Source organism: Ruditapes philippinarum, unplaced genomic scaffold, assembly GCF_026571515.1.
Source record: "Ruditapes philippinarum isolate M1 unplaced genomic scaffold, ASM2657151v2 ctg339_1_1_1_1, whole genome shotgun sequence".
Taxonomy (NCBI): domain Eukaryota; kingdom Metazoa; phylum Mollusca; class Bivalvia; order Venerida; family Veneridae; genus Ruditapes; species Ruditapes philippinarum.
Genome location: NW_026860420.1, coordinates 104,271 through 128,863, shown reverse-complemented (window position 1 = coordinate 128,863; position 24,593 = coordinate 104,271). Strand labels below are relative to the sequence as shown.

General features: G+C 32.4%; 1 protein-coding gene across 1 annotated transcript; it reads left to right on the top strand.

The window, feature by feature from the left end:
• Positions 1-439: 439 nt before the first annotated feature.
• On the top strand, positions 440-24,414 carry LOC132760005 (F-actin-uncapping protein LRRC16A-like). The gene is made up of 19 exons (XM_060751891.1): positions 440-627; positions 2,565-2,662; positions 9,594-9,650; positions 10,104-10,163; positions 10,628-10,764; positions 12,383-12,551; positions 12,987-13,060; positions 13,651-13,726; positions 16,123-16,211; positions 16,686-16,774; positions 17,304-17,500; positions 18,200-18,277; positions 19,546-19,733; positions 20,106-20,251; positions 21,482-21,584; positions 22,881-22,947; positions 23,301-23,416; positions 23,785-23,841; positions 24,354-24,414. Exons 1-19 carry the CDS (start codon positions 591-593, stop codon positions 24,412-24,414), a joined length of 1,899 nt encoding a protein of 632 aa, XP_060607874.1. The 5' UTR covers positions 440-590.
• Positions 24,415-24,593: the final 179 nt, after the last annotated feature.

Sequence of the window (24,593 nt, the reverse complement as noted above, 5' to 3'; positions counted from 1 at the left end):
GCTACTCTTAACCCAATTTGGATGAAAAGCGTTGCAACGCTTTTCAATTTTGGGTTATTTACAAGTAGAATAATTATTTTGGAAAAAGGTTTGAGCGAACGATCTGGAACTTTGCACACATGTTATTGCTGTAGGCCTACATCAAATGGAACATTTATCTCGAAAAATTATTGCCAGTCCCGTCTAGTAAAAAAACCTACATCCAGACCCTGCAAAGATCAATAGAAGTGCTAGCTAGCTAGTACCGCGAAAAATGGTGAGATTTTTGAATTAATAATAGAAACGCATTACGTCAAGGTAAACACATACAATACAGATAAAAAAATCTTTACAATCAGATATATTGAATATTTTAATCCTTTTATGGGCATATGCTACTTATATAGACACGTGATTTTTGTTAGTAAATAAACCAGCACGCTTCCGGGTTTTGCTAAAAATAGATAACATGACGTCACAAAATGGAGTCTAGATGGAAGTGAAACTTTATTATGAATAAAAAAATTGGTGTTATAAAGCTCTTTTAATGTAATGAACGCCAAAATTTACTGGATTATAAACTAGATATATTTTTCTTTCTATGTGACAAGATGGCATCACTAAATAATGTGCCGAAAGACATCCTCGGTAAGCTAGAAATCAACAGGTGTCCAAATTACCAAAATACAAGTGGGTGGGGAACAGAAAACAAATTGATATTGAAATTACAAACGAATATTGTATGGACAGCCGCAAAAACTGTTAACTGTTTTTGTGTTTCTCGTTGTTGAAAGAAAGACAAGAGTAAAATATTGACCGATTATAGCATGTCTCGATATTCTATCTGTTTTTAATCTTGACTGGAAATGTTTTTTATGATTTAAAAACCTTTCCAGATACAGTACAGCATATAAAATTTACAGTAGTAAAATTCCATAAATATCATTTTTATTGCATAGAGTCGATATACCATAGGCACAATCTTTTGACTAGAGGGACTTTTGACTTATCCATATAGATTCCATCTATTCGCCTATAATAATTATTTTTGTTAAGGGTCAAGTTGGCCCTAAAGCCTAAACCAACTGCCCAACTGTCAAATCACCACAGGTCTACCTGGCCCTCTAGCTGTTATAAATAAATAACTGGTTAGTGGTTTAGGCGTCTTCTTTTGGATCGGAAGGTCGAATGTTCGAGCCCCACAGGGAGTGTTAATTGAAGGATGAATGTTTCTTGTGGGACTCGTTCCTAAATGGCTGCTTTGTGAGCTGCAAGGTTGTCAAAATGAATGGTTACCAATGTCTATCCGCCTGGCGCCTGGCATAGTGGTAGGAGTTGGGAGGTACATGATATGCAAGCAAAAGGTGTCTCATAAGTCAGAAATGGCTGGCCCTTTCGGTAGGGGTGACACTGTAATAAACAAGACCTTTCATATCAACACTAATATTCAGTCCTTTTCTTTTTAAAGTCATTGTATTTTTTTATCTGACACAGAAAATATTTTTTGTGTTAAAACTGAAATGTGTTTCTAATATTTTGTACACAAAAAGTATGAAACAAACATAACCTAGGTCAGGGTCTTTCATATAGAATGGTATAGAAAATGCGCTATATAAACCCTTCTCGCTACTATCAAACATGTCTCAGTATAACTCAGTATAGTTTTGCTATATACAAATTATGTAAGTGATCAAGAAAACTTAAAGGGTGAAAATTAAATACAAGCAAAAATGATATATTTTATATATCATTTACTCAAAGAACTACAGTTGAAATTGTAAATTGAGAAGTCAAGTATGCATTCTAGTATAACTTATAGACACTTTGATTGGTTTGTGGCATCTGTACTGGGTTTTTTTTCTCTGCATACATGTAGACGATACAGTCTTATTGGGAAACTCAAAACATGATAGATATTCATAGAAAAAGACCTGGTTTCTGATAGTTTCTTTTTGTAAAGGTGTACTTTATACTAAATTTACTTAAAAAATATGTTCTGAGCTCTCTTTAAATGAAATGCCAGTTAAACAGGGCGTTTATACTGGGTCACATTCTCATCCTGAAATCACAAAAGAGCTACAGTCTGACCCCACAATATTCTTACAGTTCTTCATGTTAGTTCAGATCTGAAAAAAAGCCTGAGTTTAAATGGGCAGGAATATAATCACAAAGACTGGTATGGCTGAGTAATTGCAAAGCATGCTTTAATTTAATATGTGTTGTATACCACAAAGCCAAAAGATTGATATCTAGATCCATTAAAAGAGAATTGATAAAGAATATTTTGAACGAAATTAATCATATAAATAATTTTCCTGAAGTCATTTGTTTTATTGAATTAAAATCTGATGTCGTAGGATGTGTATCTCTTTTTCTTGCTGCATAAATCTTATGATAATAAACTTGATTGTCATGTATGTTTCATAGATGTCTGAATAATGTGAAGCCTATACATTAGATTGTAAAATAATTAATGTAAGAATCAATGGTTCGCTTGAGTAGCAAAAGCCAAAAGATCATAGCAAATAGATTTTACCAGCACTAGAGCTAGAATTCAAATATTTCAAGTTATTTCATCATTTCAGAAAGCATGCGAGGATGTATAGACAGAAGGGTCAAGCTATCAATAAAACGCCTTGTCCACTATTGTGTAAAAAAGGACAAAATAGAAAAAAGAGTTTTGGTAAGTAATTAATGATTAGATATGAAAATTCAATGCAAAGATATTGTAGCTTTTATTAAAAAGTATATATAAATCCTAATTCTATCAGATTTTACTATTATAGAGCTAAGAATGACCAAACTTTATTACAGTCTTTTAATGTTTTATTTCAAATTCTATATTATGATTAAACATGTAAAGAAAGAATAGTTTTGGGAAATGGATTAATTATTTTTTTGTTGGTTGGTAAAATAGCCTAAAAGTATTGCATTATAAAGGCTTGAACTTATTACTGGTCATGACAGGTATTTTATAACTGGTCTATAATTAAAGGTGGTATTTAACACAGGTTTCACTGTTAATGCCTTGTCAGCTGTTTTTGTTGAATGGTCAGTTGTTAACTGTATAGAATTTGAAATACTTAAATGGAGGAACAAAATTTATACTGTAGTTATTGACTTGTTGATGGACCAGGAAATAGTCCTATTAAACAGTGTACATACAGTAGTCATTGACTGCTGTTAGGTCAGGAAATAGTCCTCACAGAGTCTATACAGAAGCTATTGTCTGTTGATAGGCCAGGATTATAGTTCTATGTGCAATTAAGAATTAAATTCTTCACTTTATTATCAAAATCTTGTGAAAAGTGTATTTAAAGCATTAGTCAAGGCAAAAGAATTTGTCATTATAAATACCTGACTTTGAAAATAAATGTATGAAACAATATTAGTTTATTATCTTACGGTATATATTTTATATATTTTATTGATTTCTGTTTGGTAAACCCAAATCTGGGTAAGGGAATTCTTATCTGTTAGCTAGCACCTATAGGATGGTACATGTACTTTAAGTGTGTAGCAACTGACCACTCTCATATTTGTCAATTATTTGTCTTTAAATTATTTACTGCTAAATTTCAATATGAAATCACTTTAAAGGATATAAAGCTATCTGCTATGAAATTTTTTCATAAAATTTATGAAAAGTAAAATTGTATTTTTACCATAATCTTAGGGTATATTTTTTGAAAAAGTTGTAACATAGAATGTCTTTGCTATTAATCACACATGGATTTTGTATGAAAACAGAATAAAATGATTCAGAACAAATATTATACTGCTATTGTAAGTAGGGTTTTAGCCATTTAGCAATAATTTCATGCATGTGCCATTCACTTTTAAGGCAATGCACTTCAATTTTCTTTCATACTAGCATTTTGGAAGCATTTGTTTTCAAAATTCAAACAAAATTTTTTACAGCAGATATATAGCTTTATACACTTTAATTAACAACTTAAGTGGGACAAGGCAGTTTATGTGGGACAAGGCAGTTATACAAACACAGCAGAGTAAAGAATAGAGATATTTGACACCTTAGTGCAATAACTGGTTAACTCCTGTTGAATTTAGAAGAACTTAACCCACTATACTGCACTAATGTGACATATTGTTCATTGCAATGATAAATTGTTATTATTTTACTGTAACAATTTATACTTCCGTATACTAGATTAGATGTGATAAGATTATTGGTTATCTAAAATACTGAAAAGGTTGAGTTAGCAAGATAAGATTAGAAAGTGGTATCACATTGAGTGAGGTGTATAATATACCATAGAGGGAATGCTTCATTAGGTTTATGATATAAATGCAGATATGTTTGCTTGTAGTTAAACTCAAATTGTATACATTACATAAACATTTTTGTCCCTTTGCATAAGGTAAATTTGTTTGGGGATAGCTTAAATAATAGTGTTTTTATATACCAAATTATGTTTTGAGGCACTCGCAGAGTCTAAATTCAAGGTAAATTTCGTATGAAGAGTACAAAGTCAAAGTTCAAAGTTAAAGATGTTAAGAACACAAAGTCTAAGATCAAGGTTTGATTGATAGAGATCACAGTCTAAGGTCAATGCTTCATTGATAGAGATCACAGTCTAAGTCAAGGCTTCATTGATAGAGATCACAGTCTAAGGTCAAGGCTTCATTGATAGAGATCACAGTCTAAGGTCAAGGCTTCATTGATAGAGATCACAGTCTAAGGTCAAGGCTTCATTGATAGAGATCACAGTCTAAGGTCAAGGCTTCATTGATAGATAGACATCACAGTCTAAGGTAAAGACTTCATTAATAGAGATCCCAGTCTAAAGTCAAGGCTTCATTGATAGAGATCACAGTCTAAGGTCAAGCTTCATTGATAGATAGACATCACAGTCTAAGGTCAAGCTTCATTGATAGATAGACATCACAGTCTAAGGTCAAGGCTTCATTGATAGAGATCACAGTCTATGGTCAAGCTTCATTGATAGAGATCACAGTCTAAGGTCAAGGCTTCATTGAAAGAGATCACAGTCTAAGGTCAAGGCTTCGTTGATAGAGATCACAGTCTATGGTCAAGCTTCATTGATAGAGATCACAGTCTAAGGTCAAGGTTTCATTGGAAGAGATCACAGTCTAAGGTCAAGGCTTCATTGATAGAGATCACAGTCTAAGGTCAAGGCTTCATTGATAGATAGACATCACAGTCTAAGGTCAAGGCTTCATTGATAGATAGACATCACAGTCTAAGGTCAAGACTTCATTGATAGAGATCCCAGTCTAAGGTCAAGGCTTCATTGATAGAGATCCCAGTCTAAGGTCACGGCTTCATTGATAGAGATCCAAGTCTAAGGTCAAGGCTTCATTGATAGAGATCACAGTCTAAGGTCAAGGCTTCGTTGTTAGAGATCTTAGTCTAAGGTCAAGGCTTCATTGAAAGAGATCACAGTCTAAGGTCAAGGCTTCATTGATAGAGATCACAGTCTAAGGTCAAGGCTTCATTGATAGATAGACATCACAGTCTAAGGTCAAGACTTCATTTATAGAGATCCCAGTCTAAGGTCAAGGCTTCATTGATAGAGATCCCAGTCTAAGGTCAAGGCACCATTTATAGAGATCACAGTCTAAGGTCAAGCTTCATTGATAGATAGACATCACAGTCTAAGGTCAAGGCTTCATTGATAGAGATCACAGTCTAAAGTCAAGGCTTCATTGATAGTGATCACAGTCTAAGGTTAAGCTTCATTGATAGATAGACATCACAGTCTAAGGTCAAGGTTTCATTGTTAGAGATCCCAGTCTAAGGTCAAGGCTTTGACATTGATAAAGATCCCAGTCTAAGGTCAAGGCTTTGACATTGATAAAGATCCCAGTCTAAGGTCAAGCTTCATTGATAGAGATCACAGTCTAAGGTCAAGCTTCATTGATAAAGATCCCAGTCTAAGGTCAAGCTTCATTGATAGAGATCCAAGTCTAAGGTCAGGCTTCATTGATAAAGATCCCAGTCTAAGGTCAAGCTTCATTGATAGAGATCACAGTCTAAGGTCAAGCTTCATTGATAGAGATCACAGTCTAAGGTCAAGGCTTCATTGATAGAGATCACAGTCTAAGATCAAGGTTTCATTTATAGAGATCTCAGTCTAAGGTCAGGCTTCGTTGATAGAGATCACAGTCTAAGGTCAAGGCTTCATTGATAGAGATCACAGTCTAAGATCAAGGCTTCATTGATAGAGGTCACAGTCTAAGGTCAAGGCTTCATTGATAAAGATCACAGTCTAAGGTCAAGGCACCATTGATAGAGATCACAGTCTAAGATCAAGGCTTCATTGATAGAGATCACAGTCTAAGGTCAAGGCTACATTTATAGAGATCAAAAGTCTATGGGTAAAGATCACAAAGTGTAAGGCCATGGTTACATTTGTAAAGAACACAAGTCTGTAGTTGGTCAAATACTGTAAACAATATTTTATCCTTTGATAGTTATAAACTTCACGTCTCTAAAATTTAATATATGGATAATATCTTTTTGATTATCACATCGTTTGTTAAAAATAAATTTTATTTTATGGCAGATTCAGTGCAAACTGTCAGCAAAGTATAGGTTTGACAAATATTTTGATGCTTTATTTTATGTAGATGGTAAAATCTTATTGTGTGAAACTATTTTTCAAGGTACATGTTTATATCATTTTCCATATCAGGTACTGTGTTATGGTATATGCAGATCAGAAACTTGTGAAAATTTGTATAGTCCTCCAGGTTCTGTGTTATTAAAGATTAGGTATGATAACCATGGAGTAACTCATAATTACTGTTGTCATCCCTGGTCATTTCAAAGAGTATGAACCATTAAAAAAAGAACTAATTTGGCCAAATTTGCATTGATGGACCTTTAAGCCATGAAACAATATTACACACACTGTCTGTTTTAAACCTGAAAACTTGTCATAGGCAAGTAACATATTATTAAATGTTTTTTATCTATCTATTTAATGTTTAATAAAGCATAACTTGAATTGTTATCTCATCTTACCTATTGTCAAATATACAGTTTATATATCATCCTATGTAAAAATGGAGATTTTATTCTGGTCTAGTTTTGGTATATATTTACAAGGTGATATATAAGACAGAACTTCCTATTTACCTTGTATTCTATGATGTAAATAATATGTAGACATCGATCATGAAATACTATAAGTACATTGGTTGTTAGGAAGTTAATATAGATCGTGACATTCTGTAAAGCACAGGTTGTTAGGAAGTTGATGAGAAATATTGTGATCAGGTGTATTTGTCTCACTGATAGCATGCTCTAAATATGAGCCGCGTTACGATAAAACCAACGTAATGCATTTGCGACCAGCATGGATCCAGACCAGCCTGCGCATCCGCGCAGTCTGATCAGGATCCATGCTGTTGGCTATCAGTTTCTCTACTTGTTATAGGGTTTGTAAGCTAACAGCATGAATCCTGATCAGACTGCGCGGATGCGCAGGCTGGTCTGGAACCATGCTGGTCGCAAACACACTATGTTGGTTTTGTCATGACGCGGCTCATATATAGATTTAATACACCTATATATACACACATAAGTGATTGGCAATGAAGAAAGCAGACAAAAATCACTAGAATCAATTGAAGATGGTGAATACTGACAGATATATTGTCTTTTAACTAATCTTCAACCAGTGTGCATCAGAATGAATACTGATTGATTTTATGATTTTATTGTCATCCAAAAAATATTGTCTGTCTTCACATTAATATATTTAAAGCACTTAAAACCAGTCCAGGGGCTAGCATCTTACAATTTTCACTACAGTGATCAGACTCAAAACAATTTGTGAATATATACTGAGTTGAACAGGCAGGTTCCTTATGTCTGAAGTCATGTTATTAGAATAAATAGAATATTACACAAAATTAATGTTTGTAGTAAAATCTTTGTCAATTAAAAATATAAAAAAAAATCCATGTGTTTATATTAAAATGATCATGTTCTCAAGATATTTTCAATGATTTTAAAACAATCTTTTTTTTGTGTCCAGATTTTTTAAAATTTTTGTTAATTCAAATATACTGTAGGTAAATAACTACTTGTAGTTAGGCTTTCAGTTTCACATGCCAAAATAACTAAGGTGTCTATAAGGTAAGAAAGTTTAGCCCAGGAAAACAAATTTTTATTGAACAAGGAAGAATGTTTTGGGTAAAATGTTTATCTCTTTAATCAAGCTGTGTTAGTAAGAGGTAGCTCTTTGATATCATATTAATATGTACAAATATGCATATACAACTTTAAAGCAGCATGCCTTCAGATTCATGCTAATTTTCATGAAAGTTTTAAGAATGTATTTAAAAATAAAATATTGTGAAGTAAACAGAGAAAATTATTTACACATTGCTAACAGCACTTGCAATCCATGTAAATTACCAAAAAGAGGTCAAAATAAGCAAAAGTAGCCCTTACTGTGTTAATAACACAAAAGAAATATGGGTATAGATACTGCAAAATCTTTAATCGCACATAACATGTAAAATATTACTTGAATCTTAAATATTTTTAATTTTTCTAAAATCTTAGTACATTTTTCTCAAGTTTTATTAATTTGAAATATTTTGAGTTCTTCTGGAGTCATGCAGCTTTAACATGTACATGTATGAACTGATGTAGTAAAGAAGTGGGGGCAGGAAGTTTATTAATTGGTAATAAATGATATGGCCTAGTTAACCACAGAATTTTCTCAAGTATATTAGAGGTCAGTAATTACTGTTGGTGGTCTGTATGTATATAATTGACAAGTAATATCTCTCATAAATCACTGGCTGCAGGGGAGAACTTGTCTCCTAGATTATCCCTTTAAAGTTTTCACTTATGGCCTTAACTATTAAATTGATAAAAGTTGTAGGTTTTTATTATAAAGAGATATAGAGTGTCCATAATTTATACATGTATTCAAAATAGGTTATCTTTATCTATATTTATATTGTTTTACAAAGCTATAAAGTTTTATTGAGGCAGCATAATCCCAGATTATTTTTTGAATCAGTTTTGTTCATTTTAATTTGGTTGAGAAGAATAATTTCACTTCATTTTAAATGTCTCTGTATCACATACCCATGCTGCTTTTACGACTCCGAAAAATGGCATTGCACAGTAGTGCATGTATTTTGTCATGACAACATTTGCATTATACAAATATTGAGTAAATTTCAAGCGCTTGAAAGCAAATCACAAAATACTTTTTCAAAGTATGTGCACCATTCAATATATGTTTAATTTGCTGAGAAGGAGCTTTAAGTTGTAATTATACTGTCTGCCTGTCCCTGCTGTTTGGGGACTTTACAAAGGGTTTGAAAATACTGTATTCCCAAAGGATGGTGGGGTGCGGCTGGGGTTATATTGTTTTGTACTATCTGAAAACAAGAGAGCAACAAAGCGTTATTACTTATTATTCAGTTCTCACAATTTCCCTTCCACAAGGAAATCATTGTATATAATGTATAAACATGTATACTGTTGTAGATCTATATCATCTTTGTTTTCACTTCTAGTTTCTTGTTAGAGTTTAAGACAAATTTCTATAAAATATTTCCATGAGTTGCTAAAGAAAATGAACATTTTTGTTTTACAGGCATTTTCTGCACACAGATTGTATGTGTTTACAGCCAAATCAGCTAAAGATGTTAAGGTAAACCATTTATTCTCTACGTAATTATTTTATCCAATTATTTCAACATGTCAAATGGTGGGTCATTTAACCATATTATTTCCTGTCAATAAACTTAAGGACTGTTTGATGTACATGTACATATGTAAAAGGTCAAATGAAAGGGTCATTGTAAAATTGAAAATGGTTTTCACTGAAAAAAAACTTTGGAGAGATTTTTCTATAAATTATCAAGCATGATATCATGTGGTTGGTAGATGAAGTCTTACGATACTTTGATGAATATGTCAAGGTCATTATTATATTTAGACTTACCAGTTTTCAATATTTTGTTGAATGGTATTTGTGTCAAACAAGCAACTCTTGCTTTGTCTTTCCTGAATTTTCCATATAAATGTACAATATACATGTAGTGGTAAGTATGAAAACACAGTAAAAAGTTACATATATTCATATTTTATTTCAATATTTCAGAAAGAATTCGAGTTTCATTACCTTGATATTAAAGCCATAGAAAGCAAGAGACCAAATCAGGTAAATTTTATTTCAACTGTTGCCAATGTGGGTTGACATTACCTTGTTTAAATCAAATAAAAAAACCCAATTCTTATAGTTTACGTTCTTTTTATATACTGTATGTGAATGCCCTGAACTTTAAGTTGAGGATTGTTTGTAAGCATGTTTTCCTGGTTGACAATCAAATTGTTGATTGTCAGCTAATGGGAGGCTTAGCATAAGGTAAAGAACTTCTTCCCAGCTTAACTTCTACTTTTCTCAAAGTATTCCAATTCAGTCAAACTTTTGTCATCAAGTTCTCTGTTGCATATTGTTACGAGTTTGTTATTTGATCATGTAGCAGAATCATGGCCCTTTGTTTTACATACGGTATGTAATATAAGCAAAATTAAATCATAAATGCCTTATATTTATAAGTCACCTTGAGTTAGTATAAGCTCTAAGTATAAATGATAATTTTGTGGGTTTTTTTTTTCTTCCAGCTTGTGATAACTACCTCATTAATGAACAACAAATCGTTCACGTTCACCACCCTGGAGGCCGATACGGACGAAGTTGATCATATGATCACACATATAGGAACTTCTCTCAAAACTGTCTTTCCTGCATACCCATTAGAGTAAGTTAATACATATAGATTACATGCTCTCAGTCCTACACCAACAAATAATTTTATAAGGTTGTAAAATACTTAAATGCAATAATAATCATTAGTATCATACAAAGCAACAAACCACACAGATATATGCATGTTGTTGGTAAGTATGAGATACATGATCCGAAATATTTAATATCTACATGAAGCAGATAATAAACTGTTCTAGAACAAAATCTTATTATTCATCATATAAATATGCATAATAAATCACTCTTAACTCTATTTACATTTTTTTTGCATTAATTATTATGCCCCCACAATGTGGGAGCATATAGCGTTGCACTTGTCCGTCCGTCCGTCCGTCAGTCCGTCAGTCCGTCCGTCCGTCCGTACGTCCCGAAATCTTGTGAACGCAACTCCTCTTAAACCGAATGGCAGATTTTGCTTAAACTTACAGGGATGAACAACCTTAATGTGTAGATGTTAGTAAAGGAAGGAATTTTTGCTGCGACCAAATTTAACAGAATTATGGCCCTTTGTTGATTTTTTCACTATATACTAAGTAGAAATTTTGTGAACGCAACTCCTCTTAAACCGCATGGCAGATTTTGCTTAAACTTACAGGGATGAACAACCTTAATGTGTAGATGGTAGTAAAGGAAGGAATTTTTGCTGCGACCAAATTTAACAGAATTATGGCCCTTTGTTGATTTTTTCACTATATACTATGTAGAAATTTTGTGAACGCAACTCCTCTAAAACCGCATGGCAGATTTTGCTTAAACTTACAGGGATGAACAACCTTAAGGTGAAGATGGTAGTAAAGGAAGGAATTTTTGCTGCGACCAAATTTTACAGAATTATGGCCCTTTGTTGATTTTTTCACTATATACTATATAGAAATTTTGTGAATGCAACTCCTCTTAAACCGGATGGCAGATTTTGCTTAAACTTCCAAGGATGAACAACCTTTATGTGTAGATGGCAGTAAAGGAAGGAATTTTCGCTGCAACCATATTTAACAGAATTATGGCCCTTTGTTGTTTTTTTCATTATATACTATGTAGAAATTTTGTGAACGCAACTCCTCTTAAACCAGATGGCAGATTTTGCTTAAACTTCCAGGGATTAACAACCTTAATGTGTAGATGTTAGTAAAGGTAGGAATTTTTGCTGCGACCAAATTTAACAGAATTATGGCCCTTTGTTGATTTTTAATTTTCAACTTGTGGCACATGTAGTCCCAAAAATATTTGACCCAGAGTCATAAGATTGACAGAACAGTGGCGTGTGGGGGCATCCGTGTCCTATGGACACATTTCTAGTTTTATCTGAAATTTCCAAATTATATGTTTCTATTGTTTTTATCAATATTTGAATTACTGAAAATTGTGCCCATTGTGAGCCATTCAACTATAATAAAAATAATAATAATAATAATATCACTTTATAACAATAATTCTTAGATATTGTATAATATTACATGTATAATATTACATGTTCACTTGTATACAAATAGTGACATGTGTATAAGTACATGAAACATGATTCATGCACATAGACTGCAATGTTAACTACAGCAGTAATATATATGTCATTAGATCAATATTTAACGTATATATAAAATGATACCTTGTAGAAGGTTGATAAAGACCATAGAAGTACAGCCGCCATCGAGACTAAATCTGATGAACGATCTGATACATACCATTGAACAGAAGGAAACTGGTCCATGTGGTGGCTATACCCTCATGTACTCCTGTATGTGTGACTTCCATTACCTTCCATACAGGGATGAAGTGGCCTGGGTAAGATATTGTCCCTTATCATCAAGTTGTTACATATACATGCACATAACTTCATATATATGTTTTTAAATTTCAAGGTTGACTGACACAGGATCTTGTAATGAATATGCAATGTCATTGTGGTGAATTTATAGTTGTTTCCTAAATAGAAATGTAGTTAAAGTTTCTTAGCTGTATGATATAATTTGAATTTCCTTGTATAATGATTCAAAGTTAAATAAAAGGTGCATTAGTTTATTTGAATAATGAACTGGCTAATTATCTGCAAAAAAAAAAAAGAGTTCATTTCTTATATATATTTAATTGTGGCATAGTTCAGCTTTTACTGAGCGCATCACGTATTTTTTAAATGATGTATAAACCTGTTAATTAAACCAATTAAACCTGTAAAGCATATAAAATATTAACATAGGTAAATGATGATTGTATTTACAGGATGTAGACACTATATACCTGTCACAAGACTCCCGAGAATTATGTCTTAGAGATTTTGACCATTTGAAAGAAAGGTAAAATTCTTAATTAGAAACAGAACATATACAAAAATATGTTACAAACAAATAATAACTGAGCTGAAAATTTTTAATTTAGGTAACAAGGGAACCATCTTACTTTGAATATGTAAGGGTTGTAAAAAAAAAATGAAAAAGATAAATGTTGAAATACTAATAGTCCACGAAAATAATGATCTAAAGTGGCTGCCAGAACAAGATGATTGGCAGTTAAGTACTTGAATAAGGGGAATACATAATAGGTAATTTATTTAATTAATTGGGGAAATAGATAATTTGTAATTAATTGGAATAGTATGTGAAATAAAGAAATAAATGACATTACCCAGGAATGTTACTATTATTAAATAATTTTGGTTGTTGATATAATTTCAGTATAATATTCTCTTCAGTTATTAGATTGCAGAAAGTTTAGGATCATGAATGCCACAGATATATAGAAATTTCATACAGCTTTATTCTGCCCTTGTTTGATTTACATTGATATTCTGTTTGATTTACATTGATATTCTCTATAAGGAACTGGATGTTTATCTCATTTTCAGTAATATTTATCAATGCTTAAAGTAACTGTATATATATTTCAGGGATTTAATACCAATTGTTTCGGCACTTGTTCACAATACATGGTTTACAAGTCTGAATGCAAATAATGTAAAACTGGTAAGTTAAACATCACACTGTCTTACATTATAGTAGCAACCAAAGTCATTCATCATAAAGTTTGAGATACTTATCAAAATATTTTCATTTCTAGTTTGTAGTGACAGAAACAGATAGTTCTTGAGGTGACTAATAACTTGACAAATTTAATTGAGAACAAAAAGTCTCCTCCTTTTAGTGTGGTAAATTGCAGAAGAAATGAATTTTGAACTGTACTGGCATGCGAGCAGTTCCCGTACAGAAGCAGTACCCGTATTTTTCATTTAAACGCTCGATTTTTACTTGCATTCTTCAAAAATTCATTTCAAATCTAGCAGATACATAAACGAGACAAAATCTAAGTGTCAGTTCGGCACATCGTATAAAAAGTCTGATTCTAAATCACTTTCACCTGTGCGTCGTCAAAACGTAACCTTGTTTTCTCTGGGGGATTCCGTCCTTGCGCGCATGCGCAAAAATACTTACACGCGAGGCTTTTTAAAGGGTTTTCCACTAATACCACCTGTTTACAAATAAGTAGGCAATGTGATGAAAACTTAATTATCAGAATTTTGACCAATATTACTATATAAAATAATTTTATGGCTTTGATGCGTAAAATATCACGCATAGAAAGCATGCTATTGCATATGTGAATGCGTTGGGGTAACGGTACCGGGTAATCAATACCCGCGTTTAGTCTACGCTCTATTTCCTGAATAACATCTATTTATCTCTTAGATAATGGTCTGTTCAACAATTGTAAATGAAAAATAGGTCCGATATAATAAAATTGTATAATTATTATGGGTTAGATTTTATGTACGGGAACTACTTCTCTTCATACAAAATAATGGATAATTTCGGTTCCCCATATGAGGCCTCATAAGTAAGGGTTATTCTATGTTTAGAACATTATGGAATTTCCATGATTTGTGTGACGAGCCGAATATTGATGTGTAACATTCAAATTTTGGTGAGTGAGCGTAATAAAAAATAATGTTTAAATAACTATGATTTTTGTACGGGAACTGCTCGCATGCCAGTAGAGTTTTTTTAAAAAGCTAGATTGTTGTTATTTGACACATGGATGTGTAATCGAACAGAACAAGATAGCTGTCATCATTGTTTATATTTTGTTAGATTGATAAAAAGTCTTAGTTCACCTTCTCACCCTACTGGGCAGGAACCAGTTTCCGGACAGAATTTGAGTTTATAAAACTAACATACCAAAAACCTGGGCTCTAACTACGTCCGATAACAAAATTAATACTGCCTGGTGACGTAAGCAATGTACAAACTGAAGGGTTGAATAAGGTCATCAAAAGTGTAAATTGTTCACTCTTGCAGAACCAGTTTCCAGACATATATTAAGCTGCTATTCATATCTGTTTTTAACTGATAATTATTCTAATATAACAAAAAAATTCTTCTCACATATTAGCTTTCTTATATAATTAAGCTGATTTACTGAAATATGTTTATGATAGGAAAAATAACGATCATGTGATGGGTCTTGGAATGACTGAAAAGTGAAACGGATATTTTTGTGTGTACGGCAGCAACGAAGTGCGAAAGTGGAGTAAACCTAGCTAAACACCGTTTTCCGATACGTTACAGATTTAGCTCTGGGGTTACACCCAATGAACTTCGAATGAAGTACATTGTGCATTAATTGCTACCCCAAATTATATCCCGAAATAAACAAAATATTGCACATGCGCAGAACAAATTACATGCCCCAAAGGGATATAAGGCTGTTTTTAAAACACAGTTAAGATATCCTCACGAAATTTTAATGATGTATCAACTTGGAAGGAAGTTTATTTTCTCAAACAATCAAACCAAGCATCTTCATGACATATAATACCGATCGTCATCGATAAAGCCAAAATTAAGCCGTTATAATACTTGTCCGGAAACTGGTATTGTCCGGAAACTGGTTCCTGCCCAGTAGAGAAAAAGAAACAATAACTATTAGACAAAGGAAGGCTGGGTGACATTGTCTGCTTTATAATGCTATATGTTATACATTGTTTAAAATATTAAATCGATGATTAAGTTATAAAAGGAAGTTTAAAAACAATAATATTTATAGTAAGTATTTGTTTTAACTCATACCATGTAGTGAAACAAGGTAGTTTATTATAGTAGATTATTAATATGAAAAAGTTTCTCCTCTGTGGCTAAATGAATGAAATTCCTGACCTTGACCCCTTCAATGTGTTTGATTCTGGAATGCTGTCAGTGAGGGGGGGGGGATCATTATTTTTTATGAGGAAACAGTCGTGTATATTAATGGTTTACTAAAGTACAAAGTATAATGTCAGTCTTCCAAGGATTTAAGTCTTACAAGTTTTAAGTTCCGGATGACTTTAAGGACAATTTGGTGAATGACAATATTGTATTATTTTTAGAATTCAGATGTTTGCACTGAAGTCCTTCGTGTCATGAAAAAGAATTCTGTGATAGAAGCCTTGTTGCTTAGCAACACCGGTATTACAACGTAAGTTGTCAACACAGCAGATATAATAGAAATTAATTTTTTAAACACTGTTGATTACTTTAAAATGAGGTATTAACAGATTAGAAACATTTATTATTATGCGTAATTGTGTGAGGAAGTGATCTTTGAAATTAAGAAACAATAACTCTTTATGCATAACTATAAACAGTTGTAGATAAGTATGCTTGTTAAAGATGAATTGAACATTGTGTTGGTCATTGTTATATTTATTTTTTGAAACAATGTCTTTATGCAGTGATAGTACTTTGTTCAAGTCCTTAGGTTTGACACATATTTTTCTTACAACATTATTATTACTATTACTATTCATGCTATTAAGCCAGTGATTGACCACTTTGTGACTGTCTGCAGGTGTATTACTGAAATATATTTCGCAACTTCAATTAACTCCAAAAAACTGACACAGGTTTTACATGATAAATCAGTTAATATCTATATATTACTGTATTACAGAGATTTCATCAAGAAACTGTCAACTATTTCTATGTCTGATACACAGCTACACAAACTTGATCTATCCAATAATCCAATAGAAGATGAAGGTTAGTTTAATATAAGCTTAACAAGTCAAATATTTTATTGGCAAAAACATACACATGTTCATAGCCAAGTAATTTTCATGTTTTATTATCTCACTGCATTTTAAATGACTGCCAGGCACAACAGTTTACTGGGAAGGTTGAATACTTATACCAGTTGCCATTCTTGGAAGAACAAAATCTTATCATTTCAGGATAATTAAGCAATCAAGTAAGCTTGCAGGAGGTCAGTTGTTGCACATTGTTGATGACTTTATGATAAAAAAAGGCAACTTAAACCTCACTTGAGCAGTACAGCTATAAAAATGCAACCTAAATATATTCTGTTAGATTTTAAAGCTCATGAAAAATGCGTGATGTACTGAATTGAACCATTGTCTAGCAAAAATCTTAAAATAATTTTACTTAGTTTTTCATTATATTCATTACATTAATTTACATTTGTTACACAAATGCAATACATGACTAAAAGGAAATCACTATAGAAAAACAAGAAATATGTTTGAAACATATTTTATTTTCAATATTTCAGGTGCAGAGCATATATTTGGTGCATTGAGTAGCCGTGGACGAAGAGTGACATGGTTAGACTTGTCAAAAACTCGAATCACTTCTAAAGGTTTGAACAAAATATCCGAGTTAATGAGTAGAAGCCCACATGTGTTCAATACCTTACAGACCCTGGTACTGGCAGGTGTTACGTCTGGCAACAAGCCTGATGATCTACAGGTATCTTTATATATTGTCAGGTGTCCTAGAAAGGAACCTATTTTAAGTTCAACACTACTGGTCAGGGACCACCAACCGGACACTTTTTGAACATTTTTCCATACTGATTTCATAATTTTAAAGCTAGAGATCTGAAAATGTGACACAGTTAGCTAGGTTCTTCTCCTAACTAATGAACTAGTTTGTTTATTTCTGATTGTGTTGACACTTATATCTGAGGCCCATCAATGAGGTTACCAAAAATTACCTAAATTGTATACACTACAGTACCATGTGTCCAGACAGATTTGTACATGATGTTGATTTAATTATGATAAAAACTTAGGTGTTTTAATTTATATTTTTAACATGATATACAATATTTCAGCAACAAATGCTAAAGATTTGGATATTCTATTGTTTACTCTGCAAAAGATTATAGCTAGTATAAGAGGTCAGGTATTGTAATCTTGACGTTCAAATTTTCAACATCAACATCCTTGAAATAGATGTTAAACTATTATCATTTTTGAATGTTGAAAAAAATCAAATTACTTAATTATAGAAGAAACATGTATTTATTGTTGATAAAAAGCCGCTGATAGATCGACAACCATTGAACAAAGAAAGAAAACTAGATATAAAGTAGGAAGAAATTTCAATAAAAAACAAATATTAGCAGAATATCTAGTGTTCCTTATATATAATTTTTTTCTTCAGAACCTTTATGCATTTTTGGCATCACCAAACATGTTAAGTCATCTAGACCTGTCAGGCACTGATGTAGAACTTGATAAGGTAATACTTTTTTACTTCTTATAAAAAATCATATGAGCCGTGCCATGACAAAACCAACATAATGGGCATCCGCGCAGTCTGATCAGGATCCATGCTGTTCGCTTACCAACCCTATTACAAGTAGAGAAACTGATAGCGAACAGCATGGATCTTGATCCGACTGCGCGGATGCGCAGGCTGATCCGCGCAGGCTGGTCTGGATCTATGCTGGTCACAAACACACTATGTTGGTTTTGTCGTGACGCAGCTCATATTGTCCCATTTCTATGAACATGAAAAGCATTATGCATACCAGGAATTCTTACATTTAGTAAGTGAGAATGTATCTGTTTGTTATTTTGTTATTTCATATTCTTTATAAAGGAAGAAACCCCTTGTGGTGGACAGGTTGCCTTTAAGGATTGAGACATTAGAATTGCAGCAACTGTTTATCCCTGCGTGATTGTAAGAGGCGACTAAATGTGTTTGAATAACTGGAGTCGATGCGTCTCTCCAGCAGATGATTTGGTTTTGACTATTGGTGTTGCTATAATTTTGTAACACCCTAGGTTAACCAAAGTCATTGTTCCTGTTTGGGCGCCATATGACTTAGATTAGATTGTGCTGGTGGGCATAAAAATGAAACATAACAAAACATATCAAGAATGTAGAGTGGTATTTGTATTGATGCTATGATTCGTAATTCTATTATTGTAAATTAGGGAAATCAGTCTATATAGTTTATACAGTAATGCTTTTACATGTTTGTATGAATTTATATCAATTCACAGTTTTATTATGATGAATATTAAGTAATGAAGGTAGAAATGAAGAAGGCAGTTATTAAGGATTAACTACACTATTGTCATACTGGCTTCAATTATGTTTCTGAAATGCTAACAGCAATAATTATGTGTCTCTGCCATCAGTATACTGTCTGTCCAGCCTCCATATTCTTGTAGTCTATACAGATAGCTAGCTGGTCAATTTTCTTGTGTCATTTTTGATTTCTCCTCCACAGAAGAATTATAATAGAAAAATCCCATTGATGAATTATGAAAAGCCTTTTCCAGATTAATAGACAGATAAATCCATTATTAAAATATACCAAGGCAAAGAATCTGATCATTGAATTACTACAGTGTTAATTTGGATCCTTGTTATGATTGAGTCTTTCCTTTTTGATGTTGAAAAAGTCATAAAATTGCTCAAAATTTAAATTAAAAATAACATAATATGTTATAAGATTGCTCTAAACTTAAGTTAAAAATAACATTATATAATTTCAGTTAATGTCACCTTTACAAAGAGGTTGTAGTCAGAATATAACAGAGCTGAAGTTAGCAAGGACAACATTCTCTAACAAGAAGAGTAAAGATATTGTTGTACAGGCATCATTCAAACAGTTCTTTGCCTCTGTGTATGCCCTCAAACATATAGATCTGTCAGGAGCAAAATTACCAGCAGATGCTATCAAGTAAGTGAAAATATAATGTGTCGGTTTTCAGGAAAAGTGTCTGCAGTGTAACTTCTGCGGAGCGACTCTATATATAGTTATAAATAACATTCTTTCAGTATCAGTTTTTCCCACAATTAATTTAAACTCTTATGAGATAAAGTTCTCATCAACAGCTGAAGTTTTTGTCTTCTCATGGTTATTTTCTGTTTGGCTAGACAATTCCTAAAATCTAAATGAGGCCTATGTGAATGAAATATAAAGATTACTTACATTGAATTTCTTGGGCCTTCAAATTTTGATCAAGATAATTTGTTGTTGCCTGTGAAGAAGCTATCCTTCCAAACTAACTTATGGAAAGTTGGTGGTTTAATGGGTGCTTATGCATTTCAGGGACCTACTGCTGGGGATTAGCTCAAACAGAAATATTCAAGATGTTCATTTAGACATCAGTGGTATGGAATTACCAGGTCAGGCCGCCCAGTACTTACAAAATTGTTTGACCAAGAATATCTCCAGCTTAAATATGAGCAATATTGGTAAGTGTTAGTCTATGTTTTTATAGATTATCTTTGCCAGAGTTATGTTAAAGATATCTACTATGCTTTATACATGAGTATATTTATATTACTCAGCACAATATTTTATTTGTTTTCAATTATTTAAGGTAGACCATGGGTAATGCATTACCTCCACATTGAAGAGTATTCAAATAGGCTAGAATACATTGAAATTGAGGGGCGTGGGTTCAAACCCAAGAAGGGACAACTATTTTTTCTTTCTTTTTTTCTTTTTAACATTATTTATGTATCTCTCTGATCCATTATGGAAGAAAAAAGTGTTTGATTTAAATTATTTAATTATTGTAGGTATTTATTTTCTAAATAATGCCAAAATTTATAACAAATATGATACCAGATATATTTAAACTTCTATAAAATAAAAACTGCACGGTAAAAGTATTTTATATTTCACATGATCAACCAATATACCTTTAAAAAAATTCAGGCAAAACTTGAAAACAGCCCCTCATTGTGGTAAATTTTAGGGATATTTTGAATAAGGCTTTTTATATAGGGAAATGGTCAAATTAGTATTTAAAGTGGGTGGGGTAGGGTAACATTTTTATACATATTAAGAACATTTTGTTTAGAAACAATCATTTTGCTTGTGTAATTAGTTACCTGAATGTTATTATTTGTTTCTTAACAATGAGCAATAGGGAAACATTTTTCATAATGATGATATTATAGATTTTTTAAAGTTTCCTTATTTCTGAAAATAAGCCCTTCAAATAGCAAAGTCTTAGTTCAGAAATATATCCATAACTCATAAACCACACGGTAAATTTTATTTAGATTTTGCAATCAGGTGACCTTGAAGACATATAACTGTCCTATGTTGTCAATTCCTTATAGTGCCCATTACCCATGGTCTACCTTAAGCTAGTATGTTGGCAATTTGGTATTCATATAAACTTGGTAATTCGGTCAGATAGCTAGATCTTATTCTTACTTATTCAAGGGAGTTAATGGTGGTTTTAGTCAACCTTACCCTCAGTCAATATATACATACAGATTTTTTATTTCACTTTTGAAGTGTAATCAGAAAAGTAATGATGTTACTTATGTTTATAGTAGTGTAATAAGTATTCTTAAAGGAATAAATAGGTAAAAGTGTTCAATATATTTATTGAATAATAATAATAATAAAGAAAAAAAAACACAGAAAAAAAGCAATATGAGATTTTATGAATGTTACAATTACAGGATTTACAGACACTGATCTCCTCTTTGTGCTGAACAGTATTGGCACCACAAAACAAGTGCGCCAACTCTCCATGGGAGGGGTCTTCAGAAATATCAAACCAAAGTAAGACTTGTCTGTATTATATGTAATTAGTAAATAAAGCAAATAACAATGAACAAAGACTTATTTCATAGTTTCGATTTGATTTTGATTTTTCCCATACTTTGTGAAATGACCATCCAAAACCTTTTTTGTTTTTAAATCTTAAAATTTTATTAAATAGTTAATAAAATAAGTTTAAACAATAAATAATTTATTGTAAAAGATATTGATGCTCCATTTATATGAAGAAAAATACAAAAAAAAAATTTTAAGAAAACAGGGTATATACGTTTTAAATCTTTAAAAAAATGATTTAAAATAATTAATTTTTATTTTTAGAAACTTAAACTTTAAAAGCAAATAGTTGTGTTAACAAGATTTGCTTTAAGATTTAAAAAGAGTTTTATTGTTAACATTTTTTTTTTGAATGAAATAAAATCTATTTAAATCAAGGTTTTATTATTCAATATTATTCTATTGACTTCATTGATTGTATAGACATTGTTTGTGTTGTAGAGAAATTGTTTGTGTTGTAGAGACATTGTTTGTGTTGAAGAGACATTGTTTGTGATGTAGAGACATTGTTTGTGTTGAAGAGAAATTGTTTGTGTTGTAGAGACATTGTTTGTGATGTAGAGACATTGTTTGTGTTGTAGAGAAATTGTTTGTGTTGCAGAGACATTGTTTGTGATGTAGAGACATTGTTTGTGATGCAGAGACATTGTTTGTGTTGTAGAGACATTGTTTGTGTTGTAGAGACATTGTTTGTGTTGTAGAGAAATTGTTTGTGTTGCAGAGACATTGTTTGTGATGTAGAGACATTGTTTGTGTTGTAGAGAAATTGTTTGTGTTGTAGAGACATTGTTTGTGATGTAGAGACATTGTTTGTGTTGTAGAGAAATTGTTTGTGTTGCAGAGACATTGTTTGTGATGTAGAGACATTGTTTGTGCTGCAGAGACATTGTTTGTGTTGTAGAAACATTGTTTGTGTTGTAGAGACATTGTTTGTGATGTAGAGACATTGTTTGTGTTGTAGAGGCATTGTTTGTGATGTAGAGACATTGTTTGTGATGTAGAGACATTGTTTGTGTTGTAGAGAAATTGTTTGTGTTGAAGAGGCATTGTTTGTGTTGAAGAGGCATTGTTTGTGATGTAGAGACATTGTTTATGTTGTAGAGGCATTGTTTGTGATGTAGAGACATTGTTTGTGATGTAGAGACATTGTTTGTGTTGTAGAGAAATTGTTTGTGTTGTAGAGACATTGTTTGTGTTGTAGAGACATTGTTTGTGTTGTAGAGAAATTGTTTGTGTTTGCAGAGAAATTGTTTGTGTTGTAGAGACATTGTTTGTGTTGAAGAGACATTGTTTGTCATGTAGAGACATTGTTTGTGTTGAAGAGACATTGTTTGTGATGTAGAGACATTGTTTGTGTTGTAGAGGCATTGTTTGTGTTGTAGAGACATTGTTTGTGTTGTAGAGACATTGTTTGTGTTGTAGAGACATTGTTTGTGATGTAGAGACATTGTTTGTGTTGTAGAGACATTGTTTGTGATGTAGAGACATTGTTTGTGTTGTAGAGACATTGTTTGTGATGTAGAGACATTGCTTGTGTTGTAGAGGCATTGTTTGTGATGTAGAGACATTGTTTGTGATGTAGAGACATTGTTTGTGATGTAGAGACATTGTTTGTGTTGTAGAGGCATTGTTTGTGATGTAGAGACATTGTTTGTGATGTAGAGACATTGTTTGTGTAGTAGAGAGACTGTTTGTGTTGTAGAGACATTGTTTATGTTGAAGAGGCATTGTTTGTTATGTAGAGACATTGTTTATGTTGTAGAGGCATTGTTTGTGATGTAGAGACATTGTTTGTGATGTAGAGACATTGTTTGTGTTGTAGAGAAAATTGTTTGTGTTGTAGAGACATTGTTTGTGTTGTAGAGACATTGTTTGTGTTGTAGAGAAATTGTTTGTGTTGCAGAGAAATTGTTTGTGTTGTAGAGACATTGTTTGTGTTGTAGAGACATTGTTTGTCATGTAGAGACATTGTTTTGTGTTGTAGAGGCATTGTTTGTGATGTAGAGACATTGTTTTGTGTTGTAGAGACATTGTTTGTGTTGTAGAGACATTGTTTGTGTTGTAGAGACATTGTTTTGTGTTGTAGAGACATTGTTTGTGATGTAGAGACATTGTTTGTGTTGTAGAGACATTGTTTGTGATGTAGAGACATTGTTTGTGTTGTAGAGGCATTGTTTTGTGATGTAGAGACATTGTTTGTGATGTAGAGACATTGTTTGTGATGTAGAGACATTGTTTGTGTTTGTAGATACATTGTTTGTGATGTAGAGACATTGTTTGTGATGTAGAGACATTGTTTGTGTTGTAGAGACATTGTTTGTGTTGAAGAGACATTGTTTGTGATGTAGAGACATTGTTTGTGTTGTAGAGGCATTGTTTTGTGATGTAGAGACATTGTTTGTGATGTAGAGACATTGTTTGTGTTGTAGAGAAATTGTTTGTGTTGTAGAGACATTGTTTGTGTTGTAGAGACATTGTTTGTGTTGTAGAGAAAATTGTTTGTGTTGCAGAGAAAATTGTTTGTGTGTTCTGTAGAGACATTGTTTGTGTTGAAGAGACATTGTTTGTCATGTAGAGACATTGTTTGTGTTGTAGAGGCATTGTTTGTGATGTAGAGACATTGTTTGTGTTGTAGAGACATTGTTTGTGTTGTACAGACATTGTTTGTGTTGTAGAGACATTGTTTGTGATGTAGAGACATTGTTTGTGTTGTAGAGACATTGTTTGTGATGTAGAGACATTTGTTTGTGTTGTAGAGGCATTGTTTGTGATGTAGAGACATTGTTTGTGATGATGTAGAGACATTGTTTGTGATGTAGAGACATTGTTTGTGTTGAAGAGACATTGTTTGTGTTGTAGAGACATAGTTTGTGTTGTAGAGACATTGTTTGTGATGTAGAGACATTGTTTGTGATGTAGAGACATTGTTTGTGATGTAGAGACATTGTTTGTGTT